This window comes from Hylaeus volcanicus, chromosome 3 (genome assembly GCF_026283585.1).
Source record: "Hylaeus volcanicus isolate JK05 chromosome 3, UHH_iyHylVolc1.0_haploid, whole genome shotgun sequence".
NCBI classification, from domain to species: domain Eukaryota; kingdom Metazoa; phylum Arthropoda; class Insecta; order Hymenoptera; family Colletidae; genus Hylaeus; species Hylaeus volcanicus.
Genome location: NC_071978.1, coordinates 19,227,862 through 19,253,208, shown reverse-complemented (window position 1 = coordinate 19,253,208; position 25,347 = coordinate 19,227,862). Strand labels below are relative to the sequence as shown.

General features: G+C 33.2%; 4 protein-coding genes across 5 annotated transcripts in view; 1 reads left to right on the top strand and 3 right to left on the bottom strand.

Annotated features, from left to right (window-relative positions):
- Positions 1-16,122, top strand: part of LOC128874430 (thyroid receptor-interacting protein 11-like) — an 81,683-nt gene extending 65,561 nt beyond the window's left edge. For both annotated transcript variants that reach the window (XM_054119221.1, XM_054119222.1), the window contains 10 exons: positions 1,369-1,536; positions 3,783-3,890; positions 4,703-5,117; positions 6,866-9,754; positions 10,577-10,680; positions 10,774-10,873; positions 13,495-13,576; positions 13,645-13,834; positions 14,171-14,266; positions 14,362-16,122. In XM_054119221.1, coding sequence (XP_053975196.1) covers positions 1,369-1,536; positions 3,783-3,890; positions 4,703-5,117; positions 6,866-9,754; positions 10,577-10,680; positions 10,774-10,873; positions 13,495-13,576; positions 13,645-13,834; positions 14,171-14,266; positions 14,362-14,514 — 4,305 coding nt within the window. In that variant the 3' untranslated portion in view covers positions 14,515-16,122. The remainder of the gene's footprint in view (positions 1-1,368; positions 1,537-3,782; positions 3,891-4,702; positions 5,118-6,865; positions 9,755-10,576; positions 10,681-10,773; positions 10,874-13,494; positions 13,577-13,644; positions 13,835-14,170; positions 14,267-14,361) is intronic.
- Positions 15,973-16,851, bottom strand: LOC128874431 (protein lethal(2)essential for life-like). The gene has a single exon (XM_054119223.1). The coding sequence runs from the start codon at positions 16,711-16,713 to the stop codon at positions 16,114-16,116; it is 600 nt and encodes a 199-aa protein (XP_053975198.1). The 5' UTR covers positions 16,714-16,851; the 3' UTR covers positions 15,973-16,113.
- Positions 16,852-20,631: 3,780 nt separating this feature from the next.
- LOC128873190 (protein lethal(2)essential for life-like) lies at positions 20,632-21,747 on the bottom strand. Its single transcript, XM_054116566.1, has one exon. The coding sequence runs from the start codon at positions 21,543-21,545 to the stop codon at positions 20,868-20,870; it is 678 nt and encodes a 225-aa protein (XP_053972541.1). The 5' UTR covers positions 21,546-21,747; the 3' UTR covers positions 20,632-20,867.
- A 1,620-nt stretch (positions 21,748-23,367) lies between these two features.
- On the bottom strand, positions 23,368-24,235 carry LOC128873213 (protein lethal(2)essential for life-like). Its single transcript, XM_054116600.1, has one exon. It carries the CDS (start codon positions 24,121-24,123, stop codon positions 23,524-23,526), a length of 600 nt encoding a protein of 199 aa, XP_053972575.1. The 5' UTR covers positions 24,124-24,235; the 3' UTR covers positions 23,368-23,523.
- Between the last annotated feature and the right edge of the window lie 1,112 nt (positions 24,236-25,347).

The following is a 25,347-nucleotide window of genomic DNA, read 5'->3' as shown; positions in this document are numbered from 1 at the left end:
GATCGTACACCGCCATACTAGGTGCACTGCACACAACGACGCGAGGCTCTTATGTAAACGTGCATAACAATACTAAGTTACTAATCATACGCTCGCTCGCTGGTCGCATCCTGCTTCGACTCACCTCGGAGGAACGTCAACGTGGCACGATTCGCGTGCGTTCAAAGACAAACCGCTACCGTGTATCGACGTCGACTACGTTTAGTCGCGAGATCGTTCACGGATTCCCGTTAAAGATGCTGCTAACAATGATCGATAACACGCATCGACAGCTCGTGGTCAGGGTTGCGAGTTATCTTCGATTTTGTTCACACCTTCTTGACTTCTAGATTAATAGCGAAAATTTTCGCAAGGCTAAAATTTGGTTTCTATATCATTCGGAAGATTATACAGGGTGTTCGGTAACTGGTGGTACAAGCGAAAAGGAGGTGATTCTACATGAAAAAAGAAGTTGAAAATACAGAATACAAATTTATCATGTGAGAAAATAATCTATCTTTCCGTTTTAACGGGACATGATCAAGTGCACCCGTATCCGGCAAAAATTCAAAGTCGATTTTCTCGAAAACAAAGCCTCGCATGACAAATTTTTATTCTATATTTTCGACTCATTTTTGTCATGTAGAATCACCTCCTTTTCGCTTGTACCACCAGTTACCGAACACCCTGTATAATCTAATATTTGCGGTAGACACGAGTAAAATTAGATAGATGCATAAAGGATTCTTAACGCATTTTTGCTTTAATTCATTTAACCTTTAGGCACCCCCAGATTCGTAGCATAAATAGGTAAAAATGGGTTTAGTAAACTTCCAGGCTGTTTACGTTCTTGCCATGCCAGCAGTGTATATCGTTTATAGTGGAAACCATAATTAAATACGATACACGACGGGCTCTTAACGTCATCCTGTTCAAATTGATTTAACCAATAAATAGATTCCCTCGTATTTGTAGCATAAATAGGTAAAACAGGATGTTGTAAACTTCTAGTCTATTATGCTTTCGTCTTGTGTATAACATTCCTTTTTAGACCTCTTAATGAAAAAGTAGCTAATCTATAAGACCTATTAAGACCTCACGCTCCGAAATATGGAAGTCTGTCTAGTTTGAATCTTTTCAAAGGAAAAGTATTAGACACATCAACTTTGAATTTTATTAATATATATCTTTGTGTTTTTACATACTGCAAGAATTTTTTTCAAGAACATATGCTTATTTCTGTTGAATTTCATACTTGTATATTTGTGAAGCAAATATAGCGCTTTTTATGTAAAGCAAATGTAGGCTAAAATTCCTCTTCAATTTTATTCAAAAATGTCCTACGATTTTGTCAAAGTACTAAATATTGCGATTTTCTTTTTGTTACAGAACGACACACACCAAGATGATGAAGGCGAAGTGTTCTTTTGGGATCCACTGTCCGCTAAAAATCGAAATTCGAAAAATCAGAATCACGTGCGACAGCTGCAAGAACAGTTGGCACAAGCCACCATGAGGATACGCGACTTAGAAACCGAACTAAAATGTGTTCAAAAGGTAAACTGTTCTCTCTTGTCAGTTTCAAACAAAATTTATATCATTAGGATAAATGCGAAAATGTTACAACATTAAAAATAATTTGTAGTATTAGCTGACGGCTAGTGCAAACTATTCTACGTTATTATTGTAATTATGTTTTAATATTCGTACTAGGGTATTTCGAAAGTTTATTTATTTATTTGAGAAGCGGAAGAGACTAACCAAATGGTGCAATAATTAAAACAATATTTACACTTAATTGAGTAACAAATAACGAACGATTTATAAGGTAGCTCTGGTCAAGTCCAATTGACACGTCAAATTGACACTGAGTAATAGAATTACTCGCTTGGTTGTTATACACGGTGGCCCGTTAAATATGAATATAGGTTCTCTAAATAAATTCAATACACAGAAATAATGAAACAGTGTTGATGTAAAGATTTATCCTATCTGATCATTTCCCTTGGAAACATTTTTACCCTTTAGCCTTTTACAACATTTCATAATGCTTGTTGTAAACTAAGGTGGTATAATTAACTTTATACATCTGACTGACATTTAAATCTCGTATATTATCTTATTATAATTTATATTGAATATCACAAGGGTTATTTTATTCGATTCTCTTGTAAACAGCAGTATGCATTGAACATTTCCAGTGTCCCTTTCATTGAAGGGAAATGAGCAGCTAACCCCATAAAAACCACTGCAGCTTGAGAACAAGGTCAAATAGTACAAATATTTTCATGACAATTTTTTTATCATTTTTATGTATTGAATTTTCTCCTCAAGATTTTCCCCGTACTTGATAAAGCACCCTGTGTATCAAATCTGTATTATATAATATGCCCGATCTGGAATTTAATAAGAACAATTTCTATGAATTTCTTTGAGGCAATTTTAATAATAATAATTTTCATGGATATGTAAACAGCCAAATAAATTCGTTTTTAAAGAAATAACAAAATTTGTAAATTAGAAAGTTAACTACAGGGTCAGTCTCGTTGATTATGGTTAAATAAATGACTCATCGTTCGAAAATCATTAACGGTAAAATTGCTGACAATTTCACGTAGTATGTTCGTTTGTCCGTCTACCTAATAATCGCATTGTCTCTCCTGACCCACTAAACATAAAGGACTTAATTACCGTCGCAATTGTTTCGAGATAATTGCGTTTAATTTTAACCGTTCGTCGCCGACCGTTTCACGCACACATACACGTGATGACACATGTCATTACATGTTATCTCCAATCAATCGTATCACTGCCATCTCATTGATCGAAATGAACACGTACCCACGCAACGTGATGTACATATAACCATAATTTCTCCCATCCGAGCAACAACGGATGTAAACAAATATTAATAAATCCTCAATGGTATCTCAGTGAAGAATAATTATTATGTGTTAGCTTCCCACGCATTTACATTGGACCCGTTCGATTATTTATATTTATAATCCTGCTCATTTTATCAAATTATTATTCAAGTCGATAATTGCCATAATTATCAAATTCATAAGCTAATTATGTATAGTACAGGATGAAATAATGTTTTATAATATTATAACATAAATATACTTTATAATATATAAATACAAAAACACAATGAGAAGTATGAAAAACCAGTGGTCGTTTTAAATAATTATTTACATGAGTTTAATGCAAAAAGTGGTAACAAAATATCGTTATTCTTTAATTATTATTAAATGTTTGATATTTAAACACATAACAGTGGCTAAGAAATAAAGTTTTATGTTACCATTTTTCGTATTAACTCACATAAATCGTTCTTTCAAGATCACTGTTTTTTTCACATTTTTCGTTGAAAGGAAAGCTTTCTCTACAGTTTTCCTTCAGAACACATAATATCCTTAGCGTATTATAATTGAACAATTTGATAGACCATAAACATAAATGGACGAAATACACAATGCAAATGCTCGGGACACGTAATAATTATTAATGATTTTATCTTGCTTGCTCGATAGAGAAAGAAATGTTTCTTTAACAGTGATGACATTAAAACGTGACATTAAAAACGTTTATCTTTCCTTCCCTTGTCCTTCTGTTTTTCATATCACTTCATATAATCAGTTCAAATTGTTAATTTTTAATTTCATGCAATGTTATTGGTAGAATTTTTTCGTATTCTGAAGGAGAGCCAATAATTAATATCGCTCAAACGTCGATTTAAACTAATTTTAATTACAAATCCACAAAACGAAGGTCTTAGAAGTCTTTTTTATTGGCTGCAGGTTAATAATTCCTCGTTAAAGGAGGAACTCGCCGATGGACATCAGAAAGCAGAATTCCTGAGGGCCAAGCAGGACATGGTGAATCGAATAATACAAATGGAAGAAAAGGTATAAAAAACATTACCGTTCGATAAGAAAAATAATCACAATTGAAGAGTTATTCCCGAAGAAAATAAAAGTTTCAATGTCTAAATAATACGAGACCAAGAAAATCACAGTTCTCTTTTAATTATTTCAAGCATACGCTTGGACTTTGAAGTACGTTAGCTCTGTTAAGGAATATTCCTCGTATTACAGTGTTTAATTAAGCGAGCCAGGAATGACTCGCAACTAAACGGTGAAATAGTCGGTAATGAAATAACATGTTTTGGTCGTTGCAAGAAAGTGTATAACGCGTTGAAAATGAATCGTTGAATCGAGTCTATTTCCAAAGTTTTACAATGATACTAAACAAATATCTGTATTCGATATTCTCGCAACAAAGATCAAACTGTTTAATACTGGAACGAACTTAGTTTTTTTTTTCAAACTCAAAGTAAGATATTTGATCCCTTTTATTTAGCAAACTACTGGACATTACATGTGAATCTTAAACTTTGCACGTGTATTCCAAATGTATCATAAATACCCGAAGTAAAATAAATGAAAGGACTGTAACATTGGAACAGAATCTTAAAGAAAAAGTTTAATTTCGTCATAAAATTGTTACCTTTAAACTAAACAACGAAAAGAATATGTCGTAGTTCCATGAATAACATAAAACTGTATCTACGCCGATACTGATATAAAAACAGTACAGGTCTAAATCGAGCCAAGTCTACTCACAGCAGAGGTCTCGTGCTCTTCGAGCTCTTCAATTAGACCCGCGTTTGTAGCAAACGACATGCAAACCACCATTCAATATTTGAATGTTTGATTAGAACCGAGAAGCAGAGAGGAATACAAAACGCATGCAATCGGATGAAACGGCCTTGATCAACGATTTCCGCACCGTACTGTCCAAATTGAACTCCCTCGAGAAGCTAGGCTTAGTCAGGAACGCGCTGAAAGCTTTGGAAACGGAAAATGAAAAGTACAGCGACGCTAATGAACAGGAAAAATCGGACTCGGATGAGAAACTTAAAAAGCACAACAACACCGTAGGCCACGAATCCGTCGCGGTGAAGCCTAATTTCGACGTCGATTCGGATCTCCAAAAGCGGAACGATGGCTTTATCGAGGCATCGAACAATAGGGAATCGGAATTGTACAAGAAAATCGAGGAGCTCCAGGAAGAAAATAAACGATTGTTTACGAGCGTCGAGCAATTGGATCAGCAGCACGAGGAATCGATAGGTAAGTAAGATTGTCTATAGAAATCACGATTCCAACTACTCTCAACGACAAACTTAAAGGATCGCTTGAGCTTTCAAATACTATTGAACGATTTCCACGATGTTTCTTCAAACATCCTTTACAAGCAGATAGAGAAAAATGGTTTAATATTTCTCAACTATGAGGTCATGAGTGAAATTTAAAGGAATACTCTTTTTTTTTATTTAGAAGTGTATGTACAAGATTCTGTTAAATTTACAATTGTCCTCCTCAATTTGTTTCCGAACCAACGAAAACAGATTTTGTTCTGTTCATTTTTTTTTTTTTTTTTTTTATTACATATTTAACGTCGCATCAACCTTTGGTTATTAACGACAGTTTCTTGTAAGGTTTTCTCCAATGTTAGATGTTGGCCCATATATGTGCATCTTTAAGTAGCTGTATTATTTTATTTAAGTTTTCTTTTGTGCTCCATGCTTCCTTTAAACTAGTGGGTAGATCGTATTGTATGCGGAGTGGTTCCGTATTTTTACAAGTAAATATTATATGTTCTATTGTTAGAATTTCGTTGCATGTACGGCAGGTGGGTCTAACGGTCTTCTCAAGTAGGTGTTTATGCGTGTAATTTGTATGTCCAATTTTGATACGCGTAATTTTGACTTGTTCTAGTCTGTTGAGGTGTCCTGTGGGTGATTGTTCGAAAAAGTCATCTGTTATACTATGGATTTTTAGTGTCTTTTCTGTTTTCCAAATATTTTTCCATTTTTTGTTGATGCAACCGCGTAAGTGTCTTTTAATATCTTGCAGAAGGATCGGTATTTCGTGATTTGTGGTATTATTTGTTGCTTCCTTGGCTGCTAGATCAGCTTTTTCGTTTCCAGGAATACCTTGATGAGATGGTATCCATGCTATATTGTGAACGTAGTTACAACGTGAATTCGGGGAAAAAAGAATTAACCGCCTATAGGCCTGTGTAACTTTCAGATCACATGCTAATATATCAACATTTTACCAAATAAGTTTAGTTTTTTTCACAATATGGCATGTACGTCTCAATTATGTAATGTATCTGATAACCAATAACAATATTGCTTTCGAAGTTGTCTGCAGACAAAAATTCGGCCAATAGGGGGTTAAAAGAAAATTTTCGAAATGACGACGCTTTAAACTTAAATCTTCCTTTTTATCAAAATATTTATGCGAAATTGTTTAGTAACACGAAAAAAGTAGCATTCTTCTGGCCCAGAAAAAAAGAGTACTTCCTTAAACAATTCATTTCTTCACTTCTGTTAACCGATAGACTCAGAACTTCCTTTAAATCTCGACAACTCTCTAAAGAAAAACTGGATCCTCATAAAAATCAGACAAAATCAAAGATCAGACTCTAAAGTTTAATGTTTCTACATGAGAAATGATGAAAAAGATATTAAGCCATCCAATAAGATCATGCCACAAATTGTGTTTATATTTAATAAAAAAAACTACAAAAATTTTATAGCGACTTTGCTACATTGGGCAAAGAGTGATTACATTTTTTCATAACACTTAAAGGTATATTTCACATATTAATTTGAATAGCAGAACAATAAGTAACGTGAACGTGATGACAACCTAAATGTTTACACTTCCTGCATGATCACAAAACAGAGGAATTCTGAACGATTTGGCATTGTTTTCTAATGATCACAAAGCGATCCTTCACTTTTGTCGCAGAGTATAAATGATCTCTCAAATCTCACTGTACCATTAACCATTCTCTTAACTCGTAGAGCAACTGCTGACTCTCAAGGGGGACATCGAAAAGAAGCACCAGTGCCTTCAAAACGCTTACGAGCAACTCTACGTAGACTACAACCAAGCTCAGGATAAGGTCGTCCAGTTGGAGAGTAGACTCGCAAACACGACTAAGCATGTCGAAATCGAGACAGTATCTCATCCTGTGCAAACTGCTCCCTTGGAGATCGAGGACAGACTCGTCCAGACGGATGCTCTTGGATTAGACGAGCAGAGGAACGATAAGACTGCTATCGATGAGCTAACCGCGAAGGTGAAGGATATTTTGAAGAATTCGCTCGTAGAAACAGAGCCTGGAGTGTCGATATTCGAGGCTGTAGCGAAGCAATACGTGGATGCGAAATGGAAAAAGGACGTGTTGGAGAAAAGGGTGACGGAGCTCAACCGAGAGCTGAAGGGGGCTGTGGAAATGAAGGACAATTTACAGGTCGAGTGCTACGATATGCAGACGCATATCGACTCGCTGGTATTAGAGATACAAGATTTAAAATTAAATTTACCGTCCATACCGGAGGCGAGCGAGGAACGCGTCGCTTGGCTGGAGTCTGAATCGGAGTCCTTGCACGAGGAAGTGAAACGTCTTCAAGCTGAAAACGCGGCATTGAAGAGGGAAAACGGAAAACTTGGTGGAGGCGGGCTGTGCGAAATACGGTTAGACAATCAAGGGTATACAGCAGCTGGGTCTAGAAACAGAAAACTAACGAAATTAGAAGACATTCCGGAATGTATCGAGGAGACCGACAGCGCAATGGAGAATCTGAATCGCAGATTGCACGCGACATTGGACGAGAACGAGGAGTTACAAAGAAAAGTTGATATACTTGAAAACACGGAGAAGGAGACGCAGGAGCAGCTCAGGATGTCGATGGAGAAGTGCAAAGGATTGGACGAGAATATCGAATTCACCGAGGAACTGAAGCTCGAGCTCGAGAACGTGAAGCGAGAACTAAAGACGTCGACTTCCGTTAGAAAACAATTAGAAAATAATCTGACTCTGTCTCAGAGCGCGAAAGACGAGGTCGACAAGAAGAACAAGGAACTGTCCCTTAAAATTGAGCAGCTGGAGACTGAGATCTCGAAATGCCGTGAAATCAATCTAAAAGAGGAGAACAAGGACGTATTGCAAGATCTACAGAAACAGTTCAACATAGTCAGTTGCGAAAAAGACTATTTGAAAGACGATATTTTGGACATGCGATGGGAATTGAGTCAGGCGTTGAATCAGATAGACTCGAAGGAGAGCCATATAGCGAAATTGAGTCAAGATAATGAAAATTTAATGAAGGAGAAGAATTCCTTACTGGAACAACTGACTGCTATTCAAGACGAGTCCAATGATAAAATAGACTTGGTAAATACGGAGAAGACTTTGCTCGAACAAGAACAGATGGAATTGAAAGAAATAGACGCGAGCAAGGAGAAAGAACTAAATGAACTTAAGGAACGATTACGCGAGACGGAGGAGAAGTATACGAAATTGCAAGACGAATTTACGTGTGCGAATGTGAAAGCTGAGCAATTTCGGTTGCAGAGTGAAAATCTTCAAAGCGAAATGGTAAAACAGGAAGAACTGAGGAACGAATTGGATCGTACAATGTCCATCGTTGAGAGACTAAGTTCCGTAGAAAATGATTATACTCAATTAGTAAAAGAAGTGGAAACGCTACGCGCGAAGGAGGAAACGCTAATAGCTTTACAAGAACACTTCTCCAAATTAACGGAGGAGAATAGAAATTTAATTAGCCTGAATGAAACGATACAAAATAATTGTAAACAATTAGAACAGGAAATGGCATCCCTGGAAGCGCAAAAGAAGGAGTTAGTAAATCATGCAAACGAAAATACCTGTGATGATGAAAAGCAACAAATTATAGCACTGTTAGAAGAAAAGACGCGAGAAAACGATGCCCTGAGAAATGATAACGACAAACTGATGGCGGAAATCATTGAATCGCAAAAAAAACTACAGAATATCGTCGAAAGTAATACGGAATCGACCGATATGGCGAAGCAAACGATAGAAAGCTTATCCCATCTCATCAAGGAGAAAGATGAAGAAATCAATGGTTTGAAAGCAACGATTGACCTTGTGAAAAATAGTACGGAAACGTCTGATAGTTTTGCGACTATAAAGAACGAAAGAGACGAACTCGTCAAGCTTGTTACGGCAAAGCATAACGAGAGCTTGCAATATCACAGTGAAATTCAAAGGCTGACGCATCTCTTGAACGAGCAAGCATCGCAAATCCAAGCCTTGGCATCGGAGAGAGATGTAAGTTTATCTCAATTGGCGGAGAAGAATGCGGAACTTTTGTGGACGAAAAACGAGTTGCAGGTAGCTCAGCAACGTTTGAAGAACGTCGAAAATTCGAGCAGCAGTGAAACTTGCGGAATCGTCGAACATTCCGCGCAAATGGCAGAGATCGCGCTTCTTAACGAGAAGTGCAACGCATTGGAGGCAGCTTTGATACAGGAGCAGTCTAACAACAGGATGCTGCAGCATCAGATTACAGAGAGCCAAAATAAAGAGGCGAACGCTGCGAAAGAACTGGAACGGCTACGAACGCACTTGGTTGAGATCGAGTCAAGCTACACAGAAGAAGCTCTGATCGCCGAGGAAGCGCGAAACGAGTTGGAAGCAAAGTTGCTGCAAGCCGAAGAAAAAGTGAAATCCAGCTCGACCGCGTACACGTCCGCCAATATCAGAGCGAATCAACAAGTGGAAACGTTGCAACAGCAAATGGCGTTGATCGTTCAACAAAGGGATGACATACAAAACAAGTTATCCATTGCCGAAGATACAATCTTGTCCCAAGCTGCATCTCTAACTAATTTGCAGATTGTCTTAGAACAGTTTCAACGAGGTAAATACACAATATTGAAAATATTAACCCTCTATTGTATAATGTATCCGAATGGGAACTCAATCGAGGTTCATTTTAACTTTAGAACCCAAACCATTAGTATATTAATAAAAGACTCTTCTTTGCATAATGAAAAATATTATTATTCTTCCCGAATCTACTAGTTGAACTAATGAGTAATGCTTATTTAGCTGACTCTACCTTAAATGGTACGCTATTGATCGTGTAAACAGTCACCAATTACTCGATACTATATCAATACATAATTAGTTTGAACAGACTGTTCAAACGATTAATTGCTTCGCATTTAACACTCGATCTGATAGACAAACCGATTAGTCCAACTAACAAGTCCGTAATGAAACGTGGTAATAATATTGCTCTTTGCACTAAAATTGTTAGTACTACCAGACCATGAACTGATTACGGAAACATCAATATTTCTTAACTATCCTATTAAAACAAATGAAATTGATGCTTGTGTTAATTCTCTGAAACACCTCTATCTTCAAAATAATAATTTTCACTGAACAATACCTTTCTCTGAACTATACATTTCTCATAGAATGCGTTTTTAGTTTAGCTTAAATATAATACGCATTGCATGATAAAAGGTGCTCCTATAAAAGGTTTTAAAAAAAAACTATCTTTCTCATAAGAATGATCCACTTACAAGGAAAGTTTAGCCTATTTTCTCTATTCTTTCTTGCGTTTGCAAATTTTGCAGATTATCTTTCCGATTATTTCATTACAATCAACCGGTATATTTTATACCTTATATGAACAATTAAACTTTTATGATATTTTTTACTTTTATTTTAGATAAGGAAAGAGACATCATGGCAGCAATGGAAAGGCTTCAAGTTAAACTGAAAAATTCGTATAAGAAACAAGAAGAGCTGGCTAATGACGTTACTAACCTGAAGGTGAATTTATATTACTTATACTTATCCATAAATATACAAATAAATAATTTACATAAGAAATAATTCTACGTTTTATTTCGTATCTGTCAACAGGAGCAATTAGCAGAAGCTAAAGAATGCTTACAAGCGGCATCAAGATTAAGCGAACAACTTGATAAGAAAACAGAACGTATTGAACAACTGAACCAAGAAGGTACCCGGTTTATAATTATTATACAGTTTTATTTTTTGCCTGCATCTTGCTCGTTTTATCTCTCGCATGATTAGCATTTTTTTGCAATTAAAATATTTTGTAAATCATTATTTATCGAAAACAGCATCATAAAATTTTAATACATTTATGAAAAAAACTGATACCTCTTGATTCACAAACAACTATTATACAGGTGTTACATTTTCAAATATGTTATATATATGTATAAGGTCGTTTACGAGAACTATTGCTAAACGTAAGTAAATAATATCTGTATGTGCTTAATTGGTGTGGTAATATATATTCGGGGTTTCTGTGTTATATATAAAGAAAATGATAATCCATAAATATTTTAAATAATGTAACTTTTCAGTTAGAGTGATGCTAAATATCGCTTAACTATGGAACTCTATAATGTAAATTGCTGAATGTCATTAGATATTGAATGCTATCATATTGAGAATAATTCACTATTCTACTATTTTGTGATTACACATGTATTTATTGATTTTATATTTTGTAGTGCAAATTTTCCTTGTAAGTGGATTATTCTTATGTGAAAGATATTTTTTGAAAACCTTTTTTTAAAGCACCTATGTTTTATTCAATTTTGCAATGCGTATTACATTTAAGCTAAACTAAAAACACATTGTGATTTCTTCTGATCATTAATTAATATGTTAACTTGAATGTACAATCACACAGACATTACATCATTACTGGTATAGTACTATAAATAAATACAAGAAAATGTAGATATTAATACTGATATTTTCTAAAACTACATTAGACTACTTAAACTCTTTTTACATATAAAGTAAGAAAACACATTTTATATAATTATGAAAAAGATTCTGGTGCAGTAACTGCTTGCTATAAATCAACATGCAAATCATACATTCAAAACACAATTTATCTACTGGTGAAATGGTTGAATTCCATTCTATAATTATTGGTTTGAGTGTGATCTGTGACTAATCTGCAAAAGCAAACACATAGAAACTCCGGTGACGTAGTCAAATATCAGCTGGTAATTCTGGGATTTTTGACAATAGCCCAGGATTCTTGCTGGTATCCGGCTACGAACTGGATCGTCGCCTTAGCACACTAAATCACATCTTCGTTGGCTCATGCATTGCCACTGGTGCTGGTATCTTATCCCATATTTCTAAAAAAATATTCCTGATCTCTTAAATAAAATACTACTAAGGAATAAGGGAAACATGAAGACTAAATTGTACATATTTCTGTATTAAATTACTATTCCCAATTTGATGTCTCATAACTTTTCACTTGTATCATTATAAATATTGTTACTAAGTTCTTGTTATACTTTTGCACTTAACAATTTGTATGATCTTGCAATTTATGCAATTGAGTTATCGATGCACATACAATATAAAAGTGATGTATTAGGTAATGTCAAAGCTCTTGATCCTTGAAATAAAGTACTAATTACAATGAGTTTGCAGTACTGCTATACTCTACAGTTAAGTGTGAAATTATGTGTATAATCATACTCAATTGTATAATCATTTTTATTGTATCTACATCATATGACTTACAAGTTTGTAATTCAGGTATAAGAGAGCTATGTATTTATATAATTTCTGTTGTGGGTACTATATGACTGTGGATATAATAATTTTACTATTAATATTAATAAGAATTTCACTAATAAAACAAAATATTTAATTCAATATATATTAGGGTTACACATAACACACTGTATAATGAAAATTTGGTAGCGCCAGAGTGGGTAATCTCATGCGGTAACTGTGAGCGTGTAAATTGTAAAAGCTCATATTACCTCGTGGGGTTTCCCACCCGTTACCATTATCCTACAAGGATGAAAGCATGTAGTTAAAAACTTTCATTTTGCTATCTATACTGTATACTTTGATTTTATTTGATTCTATTTTGTACAATGAATATGCATTAATGTTTAATTTATTTTGTTTTTGTACCAATATATTATCAAGTTTCAAATGACCACATTCTTTGACGTATCTAGTTTCATATTTTACATAAATGAAAGTATTTTATGCTCTACTATATTTAAAACAAATTATTTTAATATATAAAATGACTTTTATGATATAATTTGTAATGAATTTATAAAATCATAATAAGATAGCTATTGTATTCAAATGTAATGATTTATATGATAATAACATACTAATTATATTATTATATTGCAACTTTTATACTAAAGTACTTATTACTATATTAATATAGCTTTTTTACTTCTAGTGGCATGCGTGAAAATTAGTTAGCTAGTACGGCATGATAAATGAAGAATGCAGCATGAGCAATCAAGACACGGGTGTGAGTATTACATCAGGTACTGGTGTGATATTCAGACAACCAGTACTTGTGTCATACTTACGCTCATGTCTTTTCGACCTTCGAATCTGCCAACTTTACAACGCTGGAATGCACATGTACAGAAACGAAACAAAAACTACTAAACTAGTCCTTAAATAATTAATTGTTCTATTTAGATTCCATTTTCAGGCTCATTATCAAATTGGCAGTGCCATATAACTTATTCACTTAAAACATTTATATTGATTTCTGCATTTAATACCGCATTTCTCATTTTTTTTATTTATTTATAGTGGACCGATTGGCAAATCTCGTAAATACTGCTGATCAAAGGATAGAAGAAGCGAAACAAAGTGGAGAGGGAAAAGTTGATAAGTTAGTCTTCTATTAATTGTATTATAGAAAATTGACGGTAATTGTAAATAAGCGCTTATTTTTTCCAGAACTCTCATTAAAAATCTTTTGTTGGGTTACCTGGTTTCATCGGCAGCGGACAAGTCTTCGGTGCTCAGAGTATTCTCTACGATTTTGGATTTCGATGAAGTAGAAAAGGAAAAAGCTGGTTTGAACAACGCGGCCGCACAAAGTAGTTGGTTTTCACGTTTAAGTAGCGGATCTACAGTTCCTAATAAGGTAAACTAACATTTCTTTGCAATTCCTTATAATTCATTCTTCCTTAATCACTTGATATATAATTAAACATTTCTCACTGAAACAATTCGTCAAACTACTTTTCGTTGCACAACGCTTTCGCGCCAAGTGCAGTAATTACGATATATCGAATAGATGCCGTTGCTTGCATGGCGTACACTGAATCGATATTATTTCGATATTAATCATTTTTTTCGATTAAGTGAAATTTGAACGTATTTTACAATTATATATGTATATATATAATATAAATGTAAAAATTATAATTTTAAATTGTTCACACATCACTCATTATATATAATTATTTGTATTTTTCAGGATCAAGATGCATCTTTATCGGCCGCGTTCGTAAGATTCCTAGAAAGCGAATCAAAACCTAAACCACAATTACCAGCACTGCCAATTCAAACATCAGTAAGAATATTTGTTTTTATTATATACTTACATGATATATATTCTACGAGATCGAATATTTTAATATCTATTCTTTTTTTTACTCCTATATACAGTCTTTACCAAGGCCTGGCCACAGTAGACAGCATTCAACGTCATCGACACAATCTACTTTATTGCTTTCAAATGTAAACCTTCCAACATTCCCGGACTTCGTTCCAGCTAGAAATACGGGTTCTATTTTAAAAGAAGTACTGAAGGATAGCTGATATTAAAACTTCTGGTATAATGCTTTGTAAATCTTCAAACTATGATAAAAAGCAACATGTAAAGAATACGTTTAATTACTGAATTTCATTCGATAAAAACATAAAAATACAATTACAAGATAAAAATAAATTCATTATACTTTCTTATTTGTAAAAAATGTATATACTGCAAATAATTTTGCAGTAATGATTATTCAGGCATTCTTAATGACATCTTTTTCTTAAACAAAATTTCTTCAAAAATATTATTTTATAAAAAATTAAAGTTTCGATCAGCAAACATATTATTTAAATATTTTTTGGTGCTCACGATAAAAATATTTCATATCTATTCAAGATCTCAATTTTTCTTGCTGACAATAATCTTGTAATATAATAAAATTCAAACTTTTGTCAATTTGAAAGGTAGTCTATAACTACGCTGTTTTAATCTAAACTTTTATCTAAAATTACAACGAATGAAATATTAAATAACATATGTTTACAGTATTAAATATTTTTATTCATACTTTGCGCTACATATTAAAGTGTCTTTCTGTTTACATATGAAATTAATATTATATCACAGATATAATGTAATCTATCTTACACAGTAAATGCAGTTTGTATTTATATCCTTATAGTCCTAAATATTATAATACTCTATAAGGTAAAATTGTTAAGCCTAAGTCTTTTAGTTTTGCAACAATTGTATATAAAATAATGTAACTAAAAATAAATACGAAATGGTGGGCTAGCAATAAATATATAACAAATTTACACTAAATAGTGGAAGTGCTTCCATTGTATTGGCTATAATTTTTAATATAATTGTCAAAAATACGTGATCTTCTAACCTACAAATTTGATATATTGAAATTTATTACACATGGATATTGTTAAAATATATACAATGAAGAAAAATAATATACAAATATAGTTTTCTTACTGTTAAATTTTGCTTTCTTTTATACCATTAAAATGAACTTCATTATATGTATGATAATGTTTACTAAAATCATAGTTTCTAATGTTTGTTTCCAACAATTTTGTGACAATGTATAGCAGTATCAATCCAAAGATGGCATAATTCCAATATACATAATGTTTACAGCATACTAAAAATAGTTTGAACTATACAAATATAAGATTATCTTTCAGTGTTTTTGCAAAGAAGGAATTTTATATTTCTATTTTATCTAATGAACCTAATATTATTATTTAATTAAAAGATAGGATATGTATAATTTAAAAGAATATCACAAAAATTTTATTTTTCAGTTTTATTTTTAACCGAATTCTTAAAATCTGAAAGATACATAATACACTAATGAGACTAGAACACAGAGTATGATAAATGTTACATGAATTATTTTTCAAAGCTTTTACAAAGAATTTAACATTTATTTTGTCTAAACTAAACCTATTACTACTAACTACCTAATTCAAGGGGAAGAGATGTGATTAAAAAGAGAAATATTAATGAATATTAACGTATCACTTTTATTTTAAATGTAATACTTAGACTATTGTGACATAAATTATATGACAGAAAAATTTGTGAAAGATATAAAATAGTATAAAACAGAAACACAAATATGAGGAATACAGTTCAAAAATTTAAGACTTCTTCTCCTGTTCTTTCTTCTCTTCCTTCCTTTCCTCCTGGGACTCCTTCAACGCTGGCTTGCCAGTCTTTTCGACAGAGATCGTCCTCTCGTTCTGGATCGCCGGTTTGTCCTTTCTAGGTGCTGTGATAGTAAGTACACCATCGGATGACAAACTGGATGATAGTTTATCAATGTTGCATTGTTCAGGGATCAGGTATTTTCTGACGAATTGTCTCGAAATCCAGCCGTGTTCGTCTTGTTTCTCTTCGTGTTTACCCTCAATAACGACACATCTGTCGACGACCTTAACGTTGATCTCGTCTGGCTTGAACTGCTGAACGTCCAAGACTACCTCGAACTTATCTTTGTCTGCTTTGACGGTGGAAGTGCCTCCTCCCTCGCTTTTTCGCATAAGTTCACCCCAAGGTCTGTAGTACAACAGCGGGCATCTCGATCTTCTCTCTACTAGAGGCCCATACTGACCGAGGAGGCTTGAAGGGCTCAGAAGTTGATCAGGATACAGTCCCAGGCCGAAGTCTTGATCCAAAAGCCGATGTGGGCGGTCCAAGTCCTCCCACCAGTTAGAGAATACCAACGGAATCAAAGACATTTTCGATGTATCACTTGATATCTTCACGTTAAATAACGTACGATTTCCAAAAAGATTTGGAATAATTAGCTTTGAACACTCGCAGCTCTGATACTTCTCGTTTGCTCGTTTTCAGTTGACTGTTGCCACGCATCGCAGCGCGCGTATTTATACCGGTGCCGGTTGACTATAGATTGAGTGTCGAGAACATTCTGAATCTACGTGCACATCTTTTCGAGAATGTTCTATATTTCATGAATTATCAACGATATTTTTAGGCACATGAGTCATCCAAGAATAATATTAACTTAAGTATTTCTACTATAAACGAAAATTTGTATTATAAATACGCGATTACACAGATTTTCGTACTACGCAATCGCAGTACACCCGGCGCACGGTGTATTAATACATTAGTCATGTTGCTGAAAGTAGTGCTTTTGTTTACAGTGATATATGTTTAATTTCCAACGATATACATCGATAAGAATTGTTCGATTGTTCGTTATTCATTCGTATTACTATTAAGTTGAAAGTTTGACGAATATAATCGCTATCGATAAACAATATCTTCTAGACTTTCTCCTTTGTAATTTTATACGTTTAATTGAAAAGTAAAACGTTTGTCGAAAACGTTTATTCAACGAATTCATTCACTGAACTTTTGATTTTTAATTTACGATATGAATTCAAACAAACACAACCTAATTCTCGTTTCTTTTTCCATGATGTCTAGAGTCTAGAACATTCTGGATGTTTAAACAAAAATGTCTGATATAGAATAATCTTGACTAAAAATCTCGAAATCTGGAAAGGAGAATATGGAAATTTCTCGAACTTCTAGAATTTTCTATATAAGTCAAGAATATTTTAGATCATTGGTATATTTTTATAGATATATTATTGATGAATTTTCATTAATCAAATTAACCTTTCGATTAACATTCGAAAAGAAAGTTTAAAAAATATTAAATTTAATGTAACCAATTTGATTAATCTTAAATTTTCTACTTAGTAATGCCATTGTGCAAATAGCAATATATATTCTGGTAAGTTAGTACGTACGTTCAGAATAGCACGTACATGTACAATCACGTATCTGTTTACGGGTTCATTAAAGAGGTTCAAAATTAGCCTTTAAAATATTTATTTATTTTTTTTTAACACATTATAAAGACGACTTTAAACTTCTGTTACCTTATAAACTGAAGGAACATTCATGTTATCAGTTATTTATTTATCTTATCATTTATACAATACATTCGTAAAGATGATTCAAATTCTTCATATCTCGTTAATTACTTTCATTTCTTTTTATTTTGTGACCAAAAATTAAACATAAAAATATTAATTAAAAATAAAATTACAAAGAACAAGTAGCAACATTTTGATCGTACTTGTCAGCGTAATAGTTTATTATTCTTATATATATATATATATTAATCCAATGTCATGTCAATGTATTATGATGTTTGAGTATAGACATCAATTGTAAAAAATCTTTTCTGTAGAAAATTCTCCGCTGTTCTAGATTGTTACTTTGAATAAATACATTGATGAATCAGTACCAGGATCTTTTTATAACTATAATGTAATATTCAAAAATACGTCAAATTCTGTGCATGATTATTCCAAACAGCGTTGCCAGACTTTCAAGATAATAATAAACGTTCTCAAAACGTTTTAAGTTTTAAGCTGCTACACTTTAACTTAACCATTTCGAAGCAAACATGTAGTGAATGTACGTTTATTAAAAGTTAATTTATTAAAAGAAATTGATATATTTCAAGAATATGTTAATATATTTGTGAATTTTTTAGATTTTATTAAATATTCGATTACTTTATAGTGTTAAAAATATACTACGACAAATATATGTAGACAAGCTATATTTCAAGCGGTTGTGCAAAGTGAAATTCCAAATATTTATTTGGTTTTAATATAAATATGTACATATTTTCGTATGGGTCTACATAGAGGAGTCGTAACCTTAGGTGACTTTATTGTTAGCTGCTTCAACGGACGGTTGCTTCGTTCTCTGTCGAGTCATTTTACTCATCATATTTTATTATGCTTTCGAACAAAGGGCAGTACGAAAACCATGTACGAATGTAACTAAGGCATTTATATTGCCATCAGGTTTCACGGATTAGTCTGGGTTATGTATAAAATAATTTATTACTCTTATCTATCTTAACATAATTGTTTCTTAACAAAAATCACGTTTCGTTTCCTACGTTTTTAATCTTATAATATGTACAATACAAATGTTATTTGTATGTATTGCATTTTTCATATTGTAGTACCAATGCTTTTTAATTACGATTATGCAATATATTTTGTTAAATATTTAATGCTTTTAGGGCTTTCTTTCATCTCGTATTCTTGAAATACTAAAAATTCGAAAGATAATTTGTTGACAATTAATTTGTAGAAAACGTTGACATTTGAAAAATGTTGGAATTGTGTAAGAAACGTTTAGGTAACGTTGTAATCGATGGATGTTAAAAATGAATTAGTTACACCGAAGTAACAAATGCAAGCATATCACTGCAACAAATACAAAAATTGTCATTAAAAAGTGATCCTGCATGAGAGATTCAACGTTGCTTTGTTCAACGAATTTGTTGTATCTTCGCTTACAAAAAAGCTACAGGTAATTCCAGAATATTAAATCATCCTTTAGGTTGTCGGTTACGACGGTTGGACCTATCCACCTTGAATTAACCCCTGTTAAACGAAAACAGCATTTCGGCTGTATCGATTTACCATCTCCTAAATCAGCGTTTCTCAACTTTCTTGCTCTAAAGGTCTACTTTGGCAAAACATACAAAAGATAAGATACCTACGTGAAAGTAAAATGTTTACTATAATTTTAACCTAACATACAAATAATAAGCTACAAAAAATTGAAAGTTTCAATGTCCTAAGTCAAACTGCTTCGTTTCAAATAAAACTTTTTTCACAAAATAAGATAAAATATAAATTTACCTTGAACTAGGCATGTCAACGAAACATATTTATACTACTGTCTACTTTCTATTCACTGAAACATTCTCTCTATTTATAGATTCTATTTTTACATAGTGTAAAATCGAACTTTCTGGAGGCTTCTAAGCTGCCAACGCACATATGTTGGCTGCAAGCCCACATACTTTACTTACGTTTATCCTACAGGTCGTTGTACTCTCGATATTTCTAGACATTTCTAATTGTGATTCGAATAAGATTTTTAAGAAGATCACACAATTGATTGGTTTGATTAATTTTTCCTTACAATTTGAGGATATTTTCAAAAATATATCAATATTGAGTTTAAGAAGAGACGTCAGTTAGAAATTATACATTAAAAATGTGAGTCAAGATATAATTGTCCGATTAGAAATAAATAAAATAGTCTCCTTACCTTCCTCAGTTCAGATTTTTCTTTTTGTAGACGAAACAAATATTTTTCACATATATATAAAATTATTTAGGATTCGAAATGTAAATAAATTCATGAATTGTCATATTTATATGAATTTCAATAATTGCAATAATGTTTATTGTGAATTCACAATGATTCAAAGTTTTGTATAAAGAATGAACATGATTTGTTCATATATTACCTATGGTAAGTTTTAAAATACAAATATTTGAGAAAATGGAATTAGGAGTACTCAGTACTTATTATTTTAAAAGGATAATTTTAAATTAGAAAATAATCTTGGAATTTACGTACATTACGATGAACAAGTTTGAAGAGGTGTTAATATTATAATTACTATCCAGAATTCAAATTAAATGTTTAATGCATTACTTATAAATCTGTAGGAAATTAATTAAAATATTATCTTTATATACCCATATATATGGATTTATAAACTGTATGTCTATTAGAAATTATTTCAATGGGAAAAAAGAAGTTAGGAGAGGTACAAGAATAGTAAATTGTACACGTTGTTTGTATCAAATAAAGAATAATTTATTTTTTATAAAAAAAGAAAAAACATCATACAAAAATTGTTATGACATTTGTACTTGTACGCAATGCGAATGGTGTGCTATTGCAAATGTTGTTTAACTTTATATTTAACATTAATAATGCAAACTACAGTTACAATATAGAAATAAGAGAACAGTAATAATAATAAATGAAAGTGATAACTGAGAATGATATAGGTGATAAATACGATTTATACATTTTTATGAGTTCCTTTTCGTCCGCGCTGATGTGTTTGTTGTTGTGGCTGCTGCTGTTGTACTCGTTGTTGCTGAGATTGTTGCTCCTTTTGTGGTTCTGGCGTACCATTGACCTGATCTTCGGAATTAGCCAAAGCAGGTTTTCCTGTGTAATGTATCTTGAGTACTTTTTCAGTCGTTTCAGGTTTCGCAGGTTTCATTCTGGGTGCAGTGATGGATAAGATACCATCAGAAGATAAATGTGATTCAACACGATCGACATCACATTGCGATGGTATAATGTATTTTCTGACAAACTTTCTCGAAATCCAACCGTGTTCATCCTCTCTCTCCTCGTGTTTTGCTTCAACGACAACATTACGATCCACCAGTTTGACGGTAACCTCTTCTGGCAGATACTGTGACACGTCTAAGGTTACTTGAAACTTGTCCTTATCGGCTTGCACGGTGGATACACCTCGTCCACTTTTGCTTGCTTTCTTCGGGAATGGATGATAGCGTCTTCTCATATGCCTATGCGGTCGATATAACAGAAGTTCAGAAGCAAATGGATCCGGTTCATCCAGCAAGCTGTCTAGATCTATTGTTGTCCCAAAATCCTGATCCCAGAGATGATGAGGCTTATCCAGACTTTCCCACCAGTCGGAATACAACAGTGGTATCAGCGACATTATGCAATTACTTCAGAGTCAGTTCACGCTGTCGTATCGTATTCGGAATGCGATTACGTGTCTTGAATGATGAGTCTTGTTCACTATTCGATTACTGATTACTAATTTTTGAGGTTATTGTTTATACGACACGGATAAATCGTTGATTTACTCACAGCCGAACCGTTATATTGCTTACACGTGAATCAACTGTCGGCAACGACGTAGTTCTCTTTATACGTATTCGTTGCGCATAAAGCGTGGTAGTGGGGGGTCTAGCGTCGCGTGTTCTAGAAGAGCCTGGAAAACACCAGAGCTGTCCTTGAATACAGCCGTCTTTCTCTTACAAAGATGAGTTCTTTGCGCAGACCTGCGCAATGGCCGTGTTGCACAGCTCCGATGTATTGTGCGATATCAGTGTTCGTGAGAACCATTATTTAACATTGAAAACAGCTTTCTCGGTGAGCGCCGTTAGCGGTGCGATGACTGTATCATAGAGCGTCTAGAGCACGTCTAGACTGACGCCGGGGTTCTATGGGCGTCTATTAAAGTTTCAAGTGACATGCACTATATGTAGTTTGCATATAGTTCGGTAACCTCTTTGTGCTTTCGTAGGAATTAAATTTAGCTTCCACTCAACTTATTTACAATTTATTTATGTATTTACATACATGAGAATATAATTTAAATTTGCAATGTTAATAAACGGTGTTAGCCGATAGGATGTCTTTTGAATTAATTACTTTTGTTTTAACAACAACAAATTTATGCGAAAAGAACGCGCCGCGTAGCACGAGCTATAGGAACTATAGTTCCTACACTTTCATCTAGATAAAACGATTATTTGTTACAGTTTGGTATCTTCCAAACACATACCAAACTGTAAAAGTCTGATGAAAATAAACAACTAACTAACTAACTAACTGTCCTTAATGAACATCAATCTGTTTTGTTGCAAGTATAATGAAATTGCAAACAGAAATTATGCGTTTAAAAATGTAATTTAAATTTTTTAACCCGGATTATTTTACCCATTTTATTAACGAATATCATACCTACAACTTTATTACATTTTTTCTCACTATAAATCATTTAATTGTATATTCTGTACATCAAATGGTTATGAAGTGGTTTGTGTATTCAAGAATTGCAAACTGTTTTCTTTGAATTCTAAATTATAACGTAACATTGTTTGCTTATTTATAAACAAATCAATATCCAAGAGTACGTATAAATATTCTTCTGAATTGCAACGTTATATCATCACTGATACATTGAGATGAATGAACTTAGTTCATTGAACTGTTATCGCTTATCCTAACCTTACTTTACGGATCGTAGGTATAGTCAAGAGCTAGTTAGATTATTAGATAGTTTATTGATCCGTAATTTATTATTCGCAAACAAATTACATAAATGTTAAAGTATATTTAGATTTAAATTTTAATGTTAGGAATCTATTCTATATATTTCTATAATAATTAGGATATGAATAACATTATTCAGTACTTACCATTCCGTATTGGCTTTATAATCATATAGGAGGGAAAATATTTAAAGATAGGGAATCTTAAAATACATTTATGTGTATATGTTACACATTTGATACTATATGATCAATTTATTAATTGCATTCCGCTCACATCGAGTAAAATGTTCTTAAAACTATTATGAAGGGAACAAATAATATCATGTCTTATCATTTATATAGGTTCTTATCACAAACGTACAAAATAACGAAACAACGTAATACAAATGTTTTTAAAACGAAATTGGTTCATTCTCACAAATAAGAATAACGTGGGAATTTAGAAGAGTGAAGAAACTAAACACACCTTGAAGGTACATTTGAACGTAAGACATTTGTGTCTATTTATTGAAATGCGTTTCGATGATGTTACATAAAATGCTAAATACTTGTGATAGTGTTATGATAGTGTTACGGATACGTATAATGTGCAAGTATTAGAGGAATTTATAAATGTTTAATACTGGAACTTTACTCCATGTTCTGCTCTGCCGATCCATTTGCTACGCTCGGCGAATCATGAATAGATGGCTTGCCGGTATGCTCTATATTGATTACTCTTTCGCCATTGGGTAGCGGCTTTTCCTTGCGCGGCACTATGATTGACAGAACACCGTCCGAAGACAGTTTCGCCGATACCTGCTCGATATCGCATTGTTCAGGCACAATGTATCTCCTTGAAAATTGTCTGGCTACCCAGCCATGATCGTCTGCTTTCTCTTCGTGTCTCCCCTCGACTGTCACGCAATGGTCAGCGACCTTAACATTAATCTCATCCGGTCCGAAATGTTGCACATCCAGGTCTACACGAAATTTATCCTTGTCGTCTTTCACGGTCGATGCTCCACCTTCACCTTTCCGCAGAAGCTCGCTCCATGGTCTGGAATACGCCATGGGACATCTTGATTCGGCTTTGTACGACGGCAAATGCAACATTTGCAATAAAGTTTTTGGAATGCCAGCCTCGGTAGGAAGAACAGCGGGAAGGCCAAGACCGGCAGCCGAACTAGCGATACCTGCACGCTCCAATCTGTCCATAAGATCAATGAAATCCAATGGTAGCACAGCCATTATTGCTTTTATAATTTATCCGGTAATTACTTGTTTCTCTTTGTTTTTGCGAAATGAACCGGCACAACTGCTCTCTACCTCTCGACAGACTGGTATGTTAACTTCCAACACGACCGTTGCATTGAGGGGTAGGCGCTTCGATCGAGGAACTAGGACTCCATATTCAGAAAATTTTTAGGCATGCGCAAAATAAAGTTTCTTGAACCTTCGAGAAATTGAAACGCTTTTTACGTTGAATTAAATTTTCATATGAATGCTACAACGTTCGACTGAATGATGAAAAGTTTGTTGCGGATATCAGTTATTGCTCCAGAGAATTCTAGCTACAAGAGTGCCAATCTATAGTAGTACTTTTCATGGAACATTCCGGACATATTGCTGGAATAATATAGTTACATTTGCAACAATATGTCTGCACAATAATGCGTTAGAGATATTTAAAAAATATTCTGGCAATATTAGAGCAATTATAATTTTCAAGTGTATGTATATCAATTTAACGTTATACGTTATATGTAAACATGTACGAGCATGTGAGGGGCGTCACTGACCTATATCAACGATAAAATCAAAGACTGGGAGAATTAGTAAATTGATAGCCCTACTTTATCGAGGTAAGTAAACTATTATTAATTTACATTTCGATTCTATGTTATAGAATCGTCTTCAAAAGTTACAAATAGTATCAACAAAGTATATAAACAAGCAGGTTCAATATTAACATTTTTCTGTAATTATATATATGCATATAATATACATGCATATATATTTTTTAAATTCTCTGATTAATCCGACAAAACTTACATATAAATATAATCATGATTCTAAAATATTAAAAATCTTTTGGCTCTTGATAGTAGTGCTTTAAATTTCATATGAAGTGTTCGCTTAATAAATCAATGTTTGGAAAAAAAATGTAATCGACTTCGAAAAACATTGAAACTGCACTAAAAAGCATGAAATAATTTCTAGGTAATTTATATGAATACTAACTAGCTCTAGATATAATTGATTAACAGTATGAGAAAATGCAGTGAAAAGTATGAAATAATTTCTATTTAAACTGCACTATTATCCATTTGAATTTGATTAAATTATTAAATATAATACAACCTTTTCGGAGGCGGCGCAAAATTTAAAATGACCTAAGTACCAAACTTGGTTAAACTTTCTATCGGAGGAACAAAAAATATGACCTTTAATTATTGCTGTTATTATATCTGC

Bases quoted from the DNA above. Each gene is read 5' to 3' on its own strand.
- LOC128874431 (XM_054119223.1), bottom strand. From the start codon at position 16,713: ATGTCTTTGATTCCGTTGGTATTCTCTAACTGGTGGGAGGACTTGGAC.
- LOC128873190 (XM_054116566.1), bottom strand. From the start codon at position 21,545: ATGTCGCTGATACCACTGTTGTATTCCGACTGGTGGGAAAGTCTGGAT.
- LOC128873213 (XM_054116600.1), bottom strand. From the start codon at position 24,123: ATGGCTGTGCTACCATTGGATTTCATTGATCTTATGGACAGATTGGAG.